This window comes from Rana temporaria, chromosome 8 (assembly GCF_905171775.1).
Source record: "Rana temporaria chromosome 8, aRanTem1.1, whole genome shotgun sequence".
Classification (NCBI taxonomy): domain Eukaryota; kingdom Metazoa; phylum Chordata; class Amphibia; order Anura; family Ranidae; genus Rana; species Rana temporaria.
The window spans coordinates 61,668,449-61,687,335 of NC_053496.1; the positions used below are offsets into that span (position 1 = coordinate 61,668,449).

The 18,887-nt window shown below is 43.7% G+C and overlaps 1 protein-coding gene across 4 annotated transcripts in view; it reads right to left on the reverse strand.

The window, feature by feature from the left end:
* Nucleotides 1-8,374: 8,374 nt before the first annotated feature.
* MFSD13A (major facilitator superfamily domain containing 13A) overlaps nt 8,375-18,887 on the reverse strand; it is a 33,346-nt gene continuing 22,833 nt past the window's right edge. For all 4 annotated transcript variants that reach the window (XM_040361890.1, XM_040361893.1, XM_040361892.1 and 1 more), the window contains exons 6-9: nt 16,467-16,563; nt 11,517-11,688; nt 10,133-10,326; nt 8,375-9,070 (exon numbers count right to left, since the gene is read on the reverse strand). In XM_040361890.1, the coding sequence (XP_040217824.1) occupies nt 8,823-9,070; nt 10,133-10,326; nt 11,517-11,688; nt 16,467-16,563 (711 nt within the window). In that variant the 3' untranslated portion in view covers nt 8,375-8,822. The remainder of the gene's footprint in view (nt 9,071-10,132; nt 10,327-11,516; nt 11,689-16,466; nt 16,564-18,887) is intronic.

Below are 18,887 nucleotides of genomic sequence, written 5' to 3' on the forward strand. Positions count from 1 at the left end.
GACTATATGGTGGCTTGGTTTATGGATTGTTTACAGTAGTGTTATTATACGGGCATACTAATCGGGTAATTAAAGCGGTGGTTCACCCACAATAACAACATTTTAGCATTAAATTAAGCATAGTAGCGCGAGCTACAGTATGCCTGTATTTTATTTTTTTTGCCCCATACTCACTGTGCAATCCTATAGTGAAGATTCCGACTCCCCGCGGGGAATGGGCGTTCCTATCCAGAGGGAAGATGATTGACGGCCGGCTATGGCACGTCACGCTCCCCGAAGATAGCCGGAGTAGGTCTCGGCTCTTCACGGCGCTATACGGCGCCTGCGCACAGACTATGCGCAGGTGCCGTGAAGAGCCAAGTCCTATTTCGGCTATTTCCGGAGAAGCGTGACGTGCCAGAGTATGGGGCAAAAAAAATAAATACAGGCATACTGTAGCTCGCGCTACTATGCTTATTTTAATGCTAGAATTTTTTTTTTCTTATAGGGTGAACCCCCTCTTTAAGATGATGTAACACTAAATAGTGTTTTAATGTCTGGTAACAACGTATACAGGACTTTGCATCTCTTTTTTGTGTGAGAGCGAGAGCACTAGTAGAATAATGAGGCTAGATCCCTTTTACACTGAGGCCGTGTTGGCTTTAAAGCGCCACACATTTAAACATCGCTCTAGTGGCGCTTTTTGGCCACTAGCGGGATGCTTTTAACACCAAAGAAGGGATTAAAAACGCCAGAGTTGCGGCGCTGCCCATTCATTCCAATGGGCTGGACGTTTTGGGAGTGCTAGTAGTGTTAAGCTGGATTCACACCTGTGCAGTTTTAGTGCATTTTGCAGATTTGCACTGCAGTCCATTAACATGATTTAAAAATAATTGCTCAAATGTGCACACCCATGTGCCGTTTAAAGTCCAATTTCTTAGCGTAATGTCCATTTAACATGGTTTCCTATGGAATATGGTCTGTAGTGCAAATAGCACTAAAACTGCATAGGTGTGAATCCAGCCTTAGTGTGCTTGGTAACACATCAACAACCTATGCTCTGGAAGTAATGATCTCATCTACATGCAAAGCTTATATTCCAATATCTATTATTGAGTTGCAGTGATAAATGTGACATTTGAGGCCATACAGCGTATCCTTTCTAAGGCAATGATTTACTGAAATGAGGTGTAATATGCTCCTATGCACACACGTGGAGCATGCAAAATCTGGTGCAGATCTGCATAGAAAACAATCAGCTTCCAGGTTGTATTTCCAAAGCTTAAAGGGGAGTTCCAGCCATTTGTATGTTTATTAAAAGTCAGCAGCAACAAAAAGTGTAGCTGCTGGCTTTTAATAAACAGGCACTTACCTGCTCCAGCGACGCGCCGGCCGGGGCTCCGCTCCTCTCCCCCCCTCCCCGGCCGGCGTCTTCATCTTCAGTGTGGGCACCCGGCCGTGACAGCTTTCGGCTTCACGGCCGGGCACCCACTGCGCATGCGCGAGCGGCGCGGCCCGGCGCCGTGTAATTGGCCAGGAGATCGCCTAGGACCTGTGACGTGTCCTAGGCGATCGCCTACAGCAGCCACTTCCTGAAGGCGATTAAGCTTAGTCGCCTACAGGAAGGAGGAAGTGGGACAGGAAGTCCCACTCGTGCTGAAGCCCCCACTCCCCCCCCCCCCCAAAAAAAATTACATGCCAAATGTGGCATGTAAGGGGGAGAGGAGTGGGTTAAGAGGAAGTTCCAAATTTGGGTGGAACTCCTCTTTAATTGAACAAGCTGACATTAGAAGCTGATTGGCTACCATGCACAGCAGCACCAGCTTCTGAGTGCTCCAGTTTTTGTATATCTCCCCCACGGTGTAAGGCCCCTTTCAGACGTCCGCTCCGTCTGTCCGTTCATTACAAGTCCGTTAACGGACTTGTAATGAATCCCTATGGGGACGCGTCCATTAGCGGATGGAGCATCCGCGTCAGTCAGGTTCCGCTTTTCCGAACGGAAGAAACCCTATTTTTCTTACGTTCGGCGGAGCGCCCTATCTGCCAACAGCTGAGCGGGGAGAGATTGCTCCGGAAGTGATTGCTCCGTCGCCGCCATCTTGCTACACCCCACACTCCTGCACAGTAATGATAGTGAGAAGGGGGGCAAGCGGACATCTTGTTACACCCATCGGAGTTTTAGATTTCACAGTTATTTTCAACACAAAAATGGAGCTTATGTGCTTAAATACAGTATTTGGAAATCTGATGGACTGTTTACATGTTAAATGTGAAAATCAGAGGTGTTCTGTCACATTTAGCAACCATGTAAGGGCAGCAGGTTTGCTGCTGCTTTTAAAATTTAACATCTAAACAGTCCGTCAGATTTCCAAATACTGTATTTAAGCACATAAGCTCCGTTTTGTGTTGAAAATAACTGAAATCTAAAACTCCGGTGGGTGTAACAAGATGTCCGCTTGCCCCCTTCGCACTCTATCATTACTGTGCAGGAGTGTGGGGTGTAGCAAGATGGCGGTGACAGAACGTCACTTCCGGAGCAATCTGTGACGGGGAGCCGAATTTCACAAGACAGCGGCATTGCAATCTGTAAGGGCCATGTTGGGCAGTGGGTTATGAGGAGGCACTGTTACTTTAAGATGCTGACAAGTCTTGAGAATACCTGTCTAGTCCTTAAAGCTGAATGCCACCCTTTTAGACAAAGGATCCAGTGTAATGGTTAACCTTCTAAATGCCTTTTGTGTGTGTGAAGAAGTTGTTAAGGTGTCATCCTGCACCCCAGGAGAATTATTTTGATAAATGTAGACACCCAAGCATAAATGAGCAGTGCAAATAGCACTGACAATAGTAGCACCCACTCACATTTCATTTTACTTGATGGAATCATCTTAAAAAAAAAAAAAAAATTGTTAAGGCCCAATACAAATTACTGCATCGCGTCTAATTTTTTTTTATTTTATAAAGAAACCAGGGGCTGCCATTTACTTGCTGCTTTGAAAATGCTAGTTGCCTGGCTTTGGTACCTGGGTGTGAATAAATAAAAATGAGTATGCAGACCAATACAGTCCCACATTCTTGAATACCTGTCTGTACCAGGACAATGACTACTGCAGCTGGTGGGTTGGCATTAAAGTCAAGAAACTCCCTTTTTAGGAAAGGTCAGCAATGGCTGCCTCCATGTTTTACCTAAACAAGGTGTAAACCATTATTTTTTGGGGGATTCTTCTGGTAAATCTGAAAATTTCTTGCCCTGATCACTGGTAGTTTGATTTAAGTCTGTGTTTTAAAGCACATATGAATGGGAGTGCCACTTATGATCTCCAGTGCATTCTGCATTGTTTCAATGGCTGCAGAATTGGCCCGAGACATTTCTGTTTAATGACAGTAAGTAATGTTTTCTTTTCTATGATTGTAATAACTGCCTGATCCTGTACCTTACATAAGAAACTGTCAGCTGGTGATGCCCAAATAAAATTTAGAATCCTACAATAAAAAAAACAATTCTGCTCTAAAAGTGTCATGTACTGAGTGTGAAGTGCTTGGATCAAGCGAAGGTAACCTGCGGTGGGACCACAAACCCAAGTGTGCCTGCTGGGTCTTGTAGTTCTACTACAAGGTGCCAAAGCTTGGTGAAAATTCAATGAAGACAATGCAGTGGACAAAATAGACAGTTTATTTGTATGGCAAGTCATGAGTTGAGTCCGAGCATGGCAGTGATACAGCTGGTCACCCTATGGGAATGACATCCTGAGACAAAACGAGGTATATGTTCACACATCTGAGCTGTCAATCAATGATGGTGTGCAGAATGCAGTAACCAATAGCAACCAAGAAACCACAGTCGGATCTATCAACATTCTGAATGAATGCCACTGTTACTGCATATGTATCTTTTACCTTTGTGATTGAGGCCTTTGCAAATTTTTCAAGATTAGTTATATTAAAGGTTTATGTTGCTGAGAAACACATGCCTGACTTAGGCCTGGTTCACACCTATGCATTTTTGTAGTGCATTTTCAGTTTTGCAGAAACACACTAGTCCATTTAACATGGTTTCCTATGGGTCACGTTCACATCTGTGCATTTTTATTGAGGCCAGGTTCACACCTATGCGAATTGAGTGCGGTTTAAACCGCATCTAATTCGCAGGACATTTCAAAATACATTGTTTTCAATGAGGCTGGTTCACATATGTGCGATGCATCCGCACTGCGTATTGCCTCCAAACCGCATGCGGTTTTTATGTCTTGCGGTGCGAATTCAGTCCCATTATCTTCTATGGGTACGCATCTAATTCGCACATGTGTTCAGTTCTCTGCAGGAGTTTCTCTCATTCAGCTCAATACAATTCTCCCCCACTCTCCTCTCACCCGGAAGTTCTCCCAGGTCTCCAAATTCGCACCTGATCTGCAGCTAAACCGCAGTTGATCTGCAGAACACCCTCTAGAGAAATCTGCAACGACAACGCAGCTCAAAAAAGCAACGCACTAGTGTGATTCCGGCCTGAAAGGGCCAGATCTATAGACGTCAATGTATTTAAAAAACACAAAATGCAAACTACAACCTGCATCGGTGTGAACCAGGCTTTCAAAGCAGGAGAAAAGGCTTGTTGCCTGACAACCATTCAGGCTTATATACTCTAAACTGCACCAAGAAAATGAAGCGTGGGGTCTGAATGGTTGCTATAGTCAACGTTGCCTTTGCCCCGAGTTTTATCAGGGTCAGTTAACGGATATCATTTTGCATTCCCTCATACAATCACCAAATAAATGCTTAAGCCACATTCACACTACCCTCCTACATTTGGAATATTTATTGCAGGACAAATGATCTGGAAAGTATCAACGTTATGCCTCCCAGGTCAAATTCTCCTGCGTTTATATGTACCTGTGTTTACACGCGTATTCATGTGTTTGGAGATTAAAACTGGAGCACTCAATCTGGTGCAGCTGTGCACGGTAGCCAATCAGCTTTTAACCTTCTCGATCAATTCAGTTGCAGCAATAAAATCTGGAAGCGGATTGTTTTCTTTGTAGAGCTGCACCAGATCAGTTTTAGTAAATCCCTCCAGTATCTAATGTGCCTCTGGACCAGTGTTTCTCAACTCCAGTGCTCAAGGCACCCCAACAGGTCATGTTTTCAGGCTTCCCATTATTTAACACAGGTGATTTGATCAGTTTCACTGCCTTAGTAATTACCACAACCGTTTCCTCTGAGGGAAATGCTGAAAACATGACCTGTTGGGGGCACCTTGAGGACTGGAGTGGAGAAACATTGCTCTGGACACACGGGGCAGATTCAGATAGAGATACGACGGCGTATCTCTGAGTTCCGTCGGTCGGATCTATGCGCCTGATTCATAGAATCGGGTTCCGCATAGATCTCCCTAATATACGACAAGTGTAAGTTACTTACACCGTCGGATCTTAGGCTGCAATCTCACGCTGGCCGCTAGGTGGCGCTTCCGTTTGTATACGCGAGGAATATGCAAATGAGTTACGCCAATTCAGAAACTAACGACCGCCCAGCGCATTTTTTTTACGTCATTTGCGTTCGGCTTTTTACGGCGTATAGTTACCCCTGCTATATGCGGCGTATCCTATGTTAGGTATGGCCGTCGTTCCCGGGTCGAATTTTGAATTTTTTACGTCGTTTGCGACTACGGATGGATGTAATTTACGTTCACGTCGAAACCAATGACGTCCTAGCGACGTCATTTGGAGCAATGCACGCAGGGAAATTTAGCGGACGGAGCATGTGTAGTTCGTTCGGCGCGGGGACGCGCCTGATTTAAACTGTACACGCCTCCTAGCCGGAGAATTTGAATTCCGCCGGGGGATTTACGATACGCCACCGCAACTTTAGAGGCAAGTGCTTTCTGAATAGAGCACTTGCCTCAAAAACTTGCGGCGGCGTAACGTAAATAAAGATCCGCTGACCTATCTGAATCTGGCCCACAGAATTCCGTTTTCTCTAAGCACAGCTAAAGAGAATGTTTCTTAAAGCGGGAGTTCACCCATTTAAAAAAAAAAAAAAAATCTCCCCTTAGCTTCCTGCTCGTTCGGTCTAGGGGAATCGGCTATTTATATTAAAATATGTGCAGTACTTACCCGTTTTCGAGCTGCATCTTCTTCCGTCGCTTCCGGGTATGGGTCTTCGGGAGCGGGCGTTCCTTCTTGATTGACAGTCTTCCGAGAGGCTTCCGACGGTCGCATCCATCGCGTCACTCGTAGCCGAAAGAAGCCGAACGTCGGTGCGGCTCTATACTGCGCCTGCGCACCGACGTTCGGCTTCTTTCGGAAAATCGTGACGCGATGGATGCGACCGTCGGAAGCCTCTCGGAAACCTGTCAATCAAGAAGGAACGCCCATTCCCGAAAGCGACGGAGAGGATGCGTCTCGTAAACGGGTAAGTACTGCACATATTTTAAAATAAATAGCCGATTCCCCTAGTAATAACGAGCAGGAATCTAAGGGGGAAAAGTGCCCTCTAAGGGTGAACCCCCGCTTTAACACAGTGTGAAGAATGACACCCATTTAAAAATCATTGCATACAATTATGCGTGTTAGAAATGTCCTACAAGTGCCTATAACCCACGTACTGTATGTCACTGATAGTGTGAACGAGACCTACAAATGGTGATTTAATATGACAACTTGGATCTAAGTGTCCCAGCTCATAGTTATTGCATTGTAAAAAAAACACATTTCATCTGTGCTTAGTTAGTATAACCCCAATAACAGCTTGGCTCAAAATGTAGAAAATGGAAAAAAAAATAGGAATATATCTTCATATTGATGGCGAATACCAGCCTTGAAGTCTCTGCCAGTCTGCTTAAAACGGCATTACTTTGCTTTATGAAAGCGACCCTAATCTGGCCTTGAAAGTGCTTGAGTTGGCAAATGAGGTCAATAGTAGGCACCTTGTAGGCCCGGCTCTAAGTGCTTGTATTAGTCTTCAGATATTTGTGTTCCTTGTTTCCTAGAACCATGCTGTATTTCTATAGGATTGGTTTAGTTTGCTGAACCCATCCCCATGTTATGCAGCTGCTGCACACCTCTTTAGACTAGGCTAAGAGCCCTTTCTCACTGTGCTGTCCCGAGCGTCGGCGGTAAAACGCCGCTATTTTTAGCGGAGCTTTACCGTCAGATTTGCGGCGCTTTTTGTCCGCTGGGGGGGGAGGTTACCCCCCCCCCCCAGCTGCCGAAGAAGGTTTAAAAGCACTGCTACAGCAGTGTTTTGTCGGCGCTGCCCATTGATTTCAATAAGCAGGAGCGGTGAGTTCAATGCGCTCGCTCCAGTGTAAAAGTCCTCTTGCTTTTACACTGGAGTGAATGAAGCAGCTGTTTTAGGGCACTTTGCAGGTGCTATTTTTAACGCTATAGAGCCTGCAAATGCCAGTATGAAAGGGGTCTAAGTGACAGGAGGTGAAGCTAAGCAAATTACGGGACAATACAGCCCGGGCTTGGGATATATAGGGATCTCCATTGGGATGCAAGGGTCTGAAAACCAGCTGGTTCTACACTGAGTAAATTTCATCTGGTTTGTAATGATGGAGCCAGGCAGAAAATTGTCAACGGAACAGTGCTTGCATCCAAATAGATGCAGGCAGTATTTAAAGCGGAGGTTCACACAAAAAGTGAACCTCTGCTTTTTGGATCCCTCCGGTGTCACATTTGGCACCTTTGGGGGGGTGCAGATACCTGTATAAAACAGGTATTTGCACCACTTCTGGGTTGACTCCCGCAGGAGTCCCGCCCCTTCACGTCATGCTGCCCCCACCCCCCGCTGTCTTCTGGGAAACACTGTTCCCAGGAGAGAGCAGGTACCAGTGACGGCGCGCCACGATACTCGTGCATGCACAGTAGGGAATCGGCTTGCGGCTTCACTTCCTCATTCCCTCACCGAGGATGGCGGCGGAAGCAGCCAACGACCGGGCGATTGCTCAGCCTCGTCTGCTGACATCGGGGGCGCGCTGGACAGGTAAGTCTCCATTTTTTAAGTCAGCAGCTGCAGTATTTCAGGTAGACCTCTGCTTTAAGTATTCCAACCACCAGCTTCATTGGCTGTCAGAATACAGTAGCCGCAGTGGCACATTCATAGCGTGCATAGACAGATCTGTTCAATACCTTTCATTTATCCTGCAGGATGAACAATTGAAGTCTATGGCCAGCTTAATACAAGTACTTGCAGGTTTCACAAAATGCCCACTGTTATTACCTTAGGTACTTTCTTATCCTGATCAGGTTCACTTTAACATTCAAAGATAAGGTCCCCTAAAGTGCACCTGTCCTCTATACACTTAAGTCTTTCATATTGTTGGAGAAAGCAAAAACACCCAGCCCATCAATTCCATGGGAACTTAGATAATGGCTGCTTTGTGCATTATTCTGTAGAGTTGGTGTTGCACACAAGTCATTTAAAGAATGAATAAGGTAAACACAAAACACAGCACCTCCACTGTGAGAAGGCGTCAGGTACTACAATTAAATAAAGCCTCCATCACACATAGGACAGAATAAGTTGGTCCCTTTTGAAATTAAAAAAAGAAAATGCATGTAAAAAGAAACCTGAATAGAGAGAAATGTGAATGATCCCTTTCCTGACTTTAGTTAAAAGACACTAGTTTCCTGGCTGTCACAAGTTCATGCTTGCTCCAGATCAGTGACTGCCCAAGCCAGCCAGAGAACTAGCATTTTCAAATAGAGAACAGCAAAAGCAGCTCCACCATATCTCAGATGATAAGTACGTGACCTTTGTGCACTGTACACTAATAAGGAGGTCAGTGGTCATGTTCTGGCCAAGAATGAAAAGGCAAAAATTGGCAATGTCTCTTTGGTGCTCCTTCATATTGTTTTTACATCTGGAGGAACACCGTTTTGAGCCTGGCGATAAGTCTTCACGGTGATGAGACGTTTTCCATGTAGAGTAAAGTGTGACCAGGTGAAGAGCTGCAGCAGAGCACATGTAATTGGGATGAAAACAAGGAGATAGAAGCATCCTTGGCGCAGAGTGGTGGTCAGAACTCGGCTGGAATCCATCTGTGGCTCCGTACTGATATTATTCAAAGCATCACGCTGAAATATGTCATATCCTGCAATAAAAAAATAGCCGTACGTCACATAAAAACATGCATTGAAACCAGTAATGACTTTATTTACCAACTGTACTGCTTCATAGTCTCCACATTAAAACATTAACCCTGTCTTTCTATAATGGAAAAAAGATCTGGGCAAAATCTAGTGATCTTCAGCTGCCTTCTTGGTGTCAAACATGCCAAGTACACCACATTCTTTATTCTTATAACTCAACTCTTAACGGTAATATAAAATAATTCTTTAGCCCTGGCTCACACTGACAGCGGGAATGAAATCACGCAAGTTCAACTTCTGGGCGATTTCACAGACACCTGTGCGGGCCTCTGCACCGATTTGGACAGTGCCATTGCTGGCAATTGCCGCCGATTTGACATGACGAATCGCATCAATGTGAACCAGGGCTTAAATATAGTACTATATAGCAGGGGCTCCCAGAGACTTGAACACGAGTCACATAATTAGGTTGAAAAAAAGACATGTCTGTCAAGTTCAACCAAAGAAAACATAAGCCAATAGAAAACCTTCCTATACTCAGTTGATGCAAAGCGATGCAAAGCAATGCAATAAAACCCAATATAGCACGATCTTATTTTCTCCAGCAGAAGAAATGTTTTCTTCCTGATCCCCCAGGAGACAATCAGATATTCTCTGAATCAACTATCCCTGGTGTTATTACCTATAAATGTTAGTATCCAGTTATATCTTGTACATTTAAAAATGTATCCAGCTTTTTTTTTTTTTTAAAACATTCTTCTGAGCTGCTAGAACTAGTTCTTGAGGGTGTCTAGAACACATTTTCAAGGCTCCTAACCCTTCCGTATGTAGAGTTTAAACCTCTTTTGTAGAAAATGTCTTCTTGTCCTCTGTAATGACCTAAAAATGCATAACTCAACACCAAGTTCACCACTGTATATGGACCACTTATTTATTTATACATAAGGACCATATCCCCTTAATTTCTTATTTTTAAGAGAGAATGAATTCTCTCTTGAGAATTGACAAAGGCTGCACTAGAACCTACTCTTCATAAAACAATACTCTATGTCCTTTCTATATACCTGTATAGACACACAGTAACCATGTGCCCGCAAGAGGGGCAATAGTTTGGCCAGGTTTAGTAACCAAAGCAACCATGCCAAACATCAATGCCGAGGCGGCCTGTTTCCTGCGATTTAGCACAAAGTCTTCATCCACCAGGTCTGAGATGACCAGATTCAGCAGCTTACAGGTTCCTTCAGTGAAAACACGATTGCTGTAACAGGAAAAATAAGAATCAGTTCCAGCATTGTACAACATATGGAGTGAGTGAAAGAAAGAAAGAAAAAAAATTAATTAAAGGGGTTGTAAACCTTCGTGTTTTTTTTTTTTACGTTAAAGGGGTTGTAAAGGTACAATTTTATTCCCTAAATAGCTTCCTTTACCTCAGTGTAGTCCTCCTTCACTTACCTCATCCTTCCATTTTGCTTTTAAATTTCCCTTTTTCTTCTAAGAAATCCTCACTTCCTGTTCTTCTGTCTGTAACTCCACACAGTAATGCAAGGCTTTCTCCCTGGTGTGGAGTGTAGTGCTCGCCCCCTCCCTTGGACTACAGGAGAGTCAGAACGTCCACTAACACACAGCTCCTTTCTCTATCTGCAACGTAGAGAGCGTCCTGACTCTCCTGTAGTTCAAGGGAGGGGGCGAGCACGACACTCCACACCAGGGAGAAAGCCTTGCATTACTGTGTGGAGTTACAGACAGAAGAACAGGAAGTGAGGATTTCTCAGAAGAAATAAGGACATTTAAAAGCAAAATGGAAGGATGAGGTAAGTGAAGGAGGACTGCACTAAGGTAAAGGAAGCTATTTAGGGAAGAAGAAAATTGTACCTTTACAACCCATTTAATGCATCCTTTGCTTAAGGTAAAAAAAACACCTTGCAGTATCCAGCCCCCCCGTTTTACTTACCTGAACCCCAAATTTCCATGGGCGTGATCCCGCATTGCTCGCTCCACGGCTTCTTTGCTCCTCATTGGATAGATTGATAAGCAGCGCAGCCATTGGCTCCCGCTGCTGTCAATCAAATCCATTGACGCAGGCCGAGTCATACACTCAGCGGCTATGGACGCCGAGTGTATGACATGGGAGCGCGCCCGTAAGGTAACCCCCCTCGGGAGATAGCTTCCCAAAGGGGGCTATTTATTGCGGGAGGAGCCGACGTGGAACCCCAGAAAAGGAGGATCGGGGCCAGTCTGTGCAAAACGAGCTGCACAAGGAGGTAAGTATGACATGTTTGTTATTTTTCTTTATTAAACAGGAACCTTTACAACCACTTTAACTTTTTGATTGCAATCTTAATACCTGATCACCACAGACTTCTAAAGGTGTGCAGGGATCCAGACACGTGTTAATCAGGACACTTAAATACATTTTGTACACAGATAATAATTGTTTAAGACACAAACCTGGCTATAAATATACAGAGTAGGGATATCTGGTCAGGCCCAGCAAGAAGCATCAAAATGCTGAGGACCAGCTTGATGATGAAGAGCCACCGCACAACACTGTAGACACCATACTTCTGACACAGCGAGAGGAAATACATATTGTTTAGATGTGGCGCTATGTAAGAAATACCTAAAAGGAGAAAATGAAATATATAAAAAATGTCCCTACTAATCGCATTTGCAAAGATATAGACCTGAGATAGTTGTAACATGAATGATAAAAGGCTACAATCAACCTATCCCTCTAAAACACATGCAAATCAGTTTCCCACTGACATCTAGAGGTTGATTTACTAAAACTGGAGAGTGAAAAGTCTGGTGCAGCTGTGCATGGTAGCCAATCAGCTCCTAACTTCAGCTTGTTCAATTAAGCTTTGACGAAGAAACCTGGAAGCTGATTGGCTACCATACACAGCTGCACCAGATTTTGCACTGTTCAGTTTTAGTAAATCAACCCCCTAATGTCTATGTGGATCTTGACAGCTTACTGATGGATTACTACAATGACCAGATGACTAGAGTTCTCTAAGGCCACATGCACTCTGAACGCTTAGCCCTGGTGCATGAGACTCCAGTGTTCCAGGGGAAGGCACAGGTGCACCGTACAGCCCAACTACCTGCAGCCTGTAAGCCTAGGTTCACACTGCTGCGAATTCAAAATCGCGGTAAAATGCGCGATTTCGCGGCTGCGATTTTGCCGCGATTTCGGCCGCAATTTAATGTAAATCGCGGCCAGAAATCGCAAAAAGTAGTACAGGAACTACTTTTTGAAATCGCAGATGCGGCGTCGCACTGATTAGGACAGTGCCATTGCCGACAATTGACGCCGATTTGAGATGCGATTTGACATGTCAAATCGCATCTCAAATCGTTCAAAATCGTACCCAGTGTGAACCAGGGCTTAAACATTATGAGAGTCTGACAGCTGCTGAGGCTGGACAGGGCTGTATGGGGCACCGGGCAGTATAAATCGGGGGACGAATGCCCAGAATGCAGACTTTCTCTGATTTGCATACTGGTTACAGGCCAGTGACTTGGAAAGTACTGAAGCCACAAAATCAGCCCAACAGATAAAATGTTCAGGTCAGCAATGGCAGCTCTTGCTTTCCTATTGGGACATGGGGAATAAAAAAAAAAAAGAAAAGAAACATACCATGACAGAGAGATGTACTGTAAGCTTCCATTGCTAGCCACTCTTTCTGATATGCCAGTTGCCTGGCTGTCACTTATTCTTTGACTTTCATGCTTTCTCGGCACTAAAATTGGTCTTACACAGCTTGGATTTCAGCCAATTTATGCTGAATCAGTCCCAATTCGAGCCGTTGGTGGTCTTATCTACACCACCCAGCCAAAAAAAATATCTAAAGAGCCAGGTGGAAAATGATTGGCTGAGCAGTGACTGAATACAATCAGATCAGGTATCTAAGCAGAACACAATAATCATCAAGGGACAATCCTCCTTCCAACCTGCTTAGTGAAGGAAATTACTTGTTTGATTTGAGTCAGCAATTCAGCAGAATAAGGCTTCATTTCCACTGGCGTTTTTACAGCCACTGTTGTTAGGCTTTTTTACAGCTTAAAAACGCCTGTCCATGTTTATTTTGTAAAAAAAAAAAAAAAAAAAAAAAAAAAAATTTTTTTTTTTGTGAGCTGCAGCTTTAAAAATGCCGCGGTCGTGTTTTTGAGCGTTTTGCGCGTTTTTGCGCGTTTTTTAACGTCTGGCGTTTTTACAGCTCTACTCTGGAGCTTCAGAACGCCCTGGTCCCGCGTTTTTTTTACAGCTCAAAAACGTCTATGCCACTTGCAGCTCAAAAACGCCTATGTGGGAATGAAGCCATAGAATAACATGGACAGGCGTTTTTAAGCTGTAAAAAACGCTCAGAAACGTGGCTGTAAAAACGCCAGTGGAAATGAGGCCTAAAAGCTCCCTGCACAGCCAGTGAATTGGCATTTTCAGATAGAAGTTAGCTCTATTTCTCCTATGATTAGTATACTTTAAGAAAACAAAGTGGGTACAATATGCAGATATAGAGCTTTAGGTTCTGAGGTTCATTTTTCTCATAGGCGCTTTATCTGTCAGTTTCTTTATACGCTACAGATTGTTCTTGCTTGATTCTATGTTGTTTGCAAGACATAAAATCAAGGTTGGAAATGTACATACGTAGAGTAACTTGGTTTGAGAGTGTTTTGATTTGCGAGCAGCTTTTTTTTTTTTTTATTCTGTTGACTTGCAAGACGATCAGAATTCAAGCTAAATAGGCCTGCAGTACCTCATTTGGCCTGAGGTACGGGGGGCGCAAAAGCCGAGCAGAGCAGAAAATAGGCCTGCAGTACCTCATTTGGCCTGAGGTACGGGGGCGCAGGAACAAGCCGAAGTGTCCTCGAGCCTTTTTGTCAGTTTTTGGCCCACTCTGGGCCCCCCCTCACCTCTGGCCGCATTCGGTATTGCATTCCATTGAAGTCAATGCGGAACAAATTATTTTTATTTGGAATCAATGGAATGTTTAACCACTTTAGCCCCGGGCCTGTTTTTCAGAGGCGGTGTTTACGAGACAAAACCATTTTTTTTTGCTAGAAAATTACTTAAAACCCCCAAACATTATATATTTTTTTTTTCTAACACCCTAGAGAATAAAATGGAAGTCATTGCAATACTTTTTGTCACACCGTATTTGCGCAGCGGTCTTACAAGCGCACTTTTTTTGGAAAAAATTCACTTTTTTAAATGAAAAAATAAGACAACAATAAATTTGGCCCAATTTTTTTATATATTGTGAAAGATAATGTTACGCCGAGTAAAATGATACCCAACATGTCACGCTTAAAAATTGCGCCCGCTCGTGGCATGGCGTCAAACTTTTACCCTTAAAAATCTTGATAGGCGACGTTTAAAAAATTCTACAGGTTGCATTTTTTGAGTTACAGAGTAGGCCTAGGGCTAAAATTAATGCTCTCGCTCAAACGATCGCGGCGATACCTCACTTGTGTGGTTTGAATACCGTTTTCATATGTCGGCGCTACTCGCGTATACGTTCGCTTCTACGCGCGAGCTCGTCGGGACGGGGCGCTTTAAAAAAATTTTTTTTTGCTTTTCGCATTTATTTTTATTTATTTTACAATTTTTAACACTGAAAAAAAAAAAAAAAAAAAAATTATCACTTTTATTCCTATTACAAGGAATGTAAACATCCCTTGTAATAGAAAAAAGCATGACAGGTCCTCTTAAATATGAGATCTGGGGTCAAAAAGACCTCAGATCTCATATTTAGGCTTAAATGCAAAAAAAAAAAAAAAAAAATTTGGAAATGTCATTTTTTCAAATGACAAAAAAAAAATGTTTCTTTAAGACGCTGGGCGGGACTGACGTTTTGACGTCACTTCCGCCCAGCGGAGCTATGGGGACGGGCGAAGGAGATTTTTCCTTCAGTCTCGTCCCCGCTCAGCTGCCGGATGGTCGCGATCTCCTCCGCCGCTACCGACGGCTCCGGTAAGCGGCGGAGGGCGCGGAACAGCGGCGGGAGGGCCCTCTCCCGCCACCGATAACGGCGATCTCGCGGCGGATTCGCCGCGGAGACCGCCATTATCGTTAACACGGCCGCCCACAGAAGAGATGAATATCTCGATTGTGGCAGCAGCTGCTACCGTTACCGAGATATTCATCTCTAAAGTGATGACGTATAACGGCGGTGGGCGGTCGGCAAGTAGTTAATGGGAAAACTCGCTTTGATATGCGAGTACTTTGGATTACGAGCATCCTCCTGGAACGGATTATGCTCGTAATCTGAGGTTCAACTGTATAGTTTCTGAGACCAAGGAGAGGGGGAAAGTTTCCAATATGGAAATGACTGCTCTGGGCTTCAACAAAATGGTGGCCTCCAGCAAGAAGAAACAGGAGCAATGCTGGAGGCAATTCACAGCACACACTCATTTTTGACAATTATAATTAATCAATATGTTCTTTATGCAAAGATTTGTAATTTCCTTTACACCACTACGTGAAGAACTGTATGAATATTGACCATATGCATTGACCACATACAAAGTCTTATTTCATTGTAAAATTGGAAGTATTGATATTGTTCTTCTGTGAAGCTATTCTGGACATGTCCATCTTTTTATTATGTCCAGAGATTCACCTTATAGAAAACTTGTGCTGAGATAAATGTGTAAGCCATGATTTCCAACTTCTTTTTGAAAATGCTAGTCGCCTTGCTAACCTGCCGATCAAAAGGCAGCTGAGCCAATAAAAGAGCTCAAGCAAGCGACTCAGTTATGTGACCTTAGTGGCTGATTGGCTTGTTCTTGATAGTCGACTCAGAGTACTGGAGCCATTGAGCTAGGTAACTGGCTCTGACAGCCTACATATTTCTCTTATCCATAATATATATATATATATATATATATATATATATATATATATATATATATATATATATATATATATATATATATATATATATACACACACACATACATACATATATACACACACACAATATTTCCAAAAGTATTGGGACACCTGCCTTTACACGCACATGAATGTTAATGACATTCCATTCTTAGTCCGTAGGGTTCAATATTGACTTGGCCCACCCATTGCAGCTATAACAGCTTCAACTGTTCTGGGAAGGCTGTCCACAAGGTTTAGCAGTGTGTCTATGGAAATGTTGAATGAGAAGGCCTGACTCGCAGTCTCCGCGCTAATACATCCCAAAGGTGTTCTATCGTGTTGAGGTCAGGACTCTGTGCAGGCCAGTCAAGTTCCTCCACCCCAAACTTGCTCATCCATGTTTTTATGGACCTTGCTTTGTGCACTGGTGCGCAATCATGTTGAAACAGGAAGAGGCCATCCCCAAACTATATTGCGCGCGCGCACACACTGTATATATAATAAGAGATGAAAATTACCTAGCAGAAAAGATCCAGTAGAAACTGAGATTTTGTCAGCCAACAAATGCTCCAGGAAGAGGGGGAAGAAATTACTGTTGAAATGACAGTGAAAAACCTGCAAAAAAAAAAAAAAGAAGAAACTTAGCAACAAGTGTCTTTATAGAATCTCTAGGTACACCCATCATTCAATGTAAAGCTGGCCACACACAGAAAGAATTCCGGCCGGTTCCCAATGAACCAGTTGAAAGTTACTCCATGGTTGCCTTGTTGGCACCTGCTCACCCCGACATCATTTGATTGCAAAATAGAAGGCGAAAAACTGTTGGCCAAACAGCGCCTGCATTCAATCAGAAGTATACACCATTTGGGAACTTGGACAGCCGACGGTGTCAGCTGTATGAATATAATGGCCGCAGGTGGCGTTTTGTGTGAATAAAGGAATATTAGATTTTCTTGTTCGGCCCACAGACTGTTTATTACTCAAAGGCTTTACAGAACTCCAGACAAGAGTGGATTTTGTGTACACTAAGGCCTCGTACACACCTATGCGGTTTTTAGTGTTTTTTTTACAGAAACGCACTACAGTCCATTTAACATGGTTTCCTATGAAACACGTTCACATCTATGCTGCATTTTTAGAAAGGGTCATTGACTTTTTAAAATGCAAAGCAGTGCATTTTAGGTTCAATAGACTTCAATGGAAATGCTGCAGAAAAGCATATTGTGTATTTTTGCAACATTTTGTCGTTTTTTAATCTGGCCAAAAAAAATTAAAAAAGAGAAAGAAGCATAAAAAATGCAAAACTCTTTAAAAAACGTGTGAAAAACACATCAACAACACGCGTGTAAAAAAGCACTGCAGAAACGGATCAAAAGCAAACAGGATTCTGTTCAACAAGTACAGTGTTTGAGCCTCTGCGCCACAGACACCCAGATTTCACCTAGAGCAGTGGTTCTCAACCTCGGGGTCAAATGACTATTTGCCAGGGGTCACCAAATCCTGGGCTGTTCCTGAAGCCCGCACCGCTCTCCCAGCCTTTATGCGGCTACCCAGCAGGGCTGTCTCTGATGCCCGTGGCCACCCAGCTGGGCTTATCCTAAAGCCCACGGCCGCCCACTCAGCCTCTTGGCAGCTGCCCATTCAGTTCACGGTATGTCTGGGGGGCAGAGACTAAAGGTCAGCTGACTGCTGAGAATTGTGAGGTGGGAGGGGCTGGAGGAGACCCTATCTCCTGATTTCAGCATAGGTGTCACTGCTACGAGAAATCACAAAGTCAGAGACACAGTGGGTAACACTACCTGTGATTATAGTGGCCATTAAAAGTCCCCACTACAGTTCTCAGATCAGCAGATGACCTTGATCAAAAGCACCTAAGTTGGCTGATCCCAACTCCCCCCCCCAGCACTCATCCCATTCCCCCCACCAAGGAGTAAGGAATAAAAATAGAGAATGCATGGAAGGGAGAGAAAAAGAGGGGGAGGAAGAAAGAAAAGGGGAGAGAAAGAATAAGAGAAAAAACAAGAAAGATATCTAGAGAGAGGGATGGGGGGAAAAAAAGAAGGAATTAGGATAGCGAGAGATAAAAGGGAAAGGAGAACAAAGATTAAGAGTGTTACATCGTAAAATGTACCATAAGGGGTTTTAATACAGTGGGTTAGGGGCGCAAATTACTTGTCTTGCCTTGGATGCTGACAACCCATGCTACGAAAATAATTTGACTGTTAGGGGTCCCCACAACTTGGAAAATCAAGGGGTCACAGCACTAGAAGGTTGAGAACCACTGACCTAGAGGGAACACTTCTCTGTTGAGTTTTCTAACTTACACTCGTAAAATGACAACTAGACCCAACTTACAAAGTAAAAAAACCTTCATTCTTTTTCTATTGAGGATAATGATTACCATAGAGCCTCCTAATACAGCTCTATAGGAGTATGGGGCGCCCTCAGACATCTATTATAAAGACAGATTAGAGAGCTGTGCCAAACTGCTATTATAATCCCCCTGGGATTAGCTTGCGCCGGGACTGTCTACGTAACCCTCTCCCCTCCTTCCACCATAGACTAAACTAAAACACTTGTGTAAACCAGGCATTCTAATTTATGGCAAACTGTGCCTGCCAACATTGTAAGGTTAGGTCACGTCTCAATGCCAGCTGTATTCAGATGTCCATAAGAAAAAAAAACAACAGCATCCATCTATAACAGTGCATGCGTGTCGATCATTGCCCTCATCCACCAATATAATCTGCCAGGAAAATGTTACATCATTTTAGAAATATTCTATTTGTACAAGTCCCACCTACTGTATGTTTCCCCCACTATCCCAATGCAAAACTGTTTGTATATTTTAAAGGGGTTGTAAACCTTAATGCAGGGGTGTCAAACTCAATTTCATTGTGGGCCGCATCAGCATTATGATTGTTCTCAAAAGGGTCGGT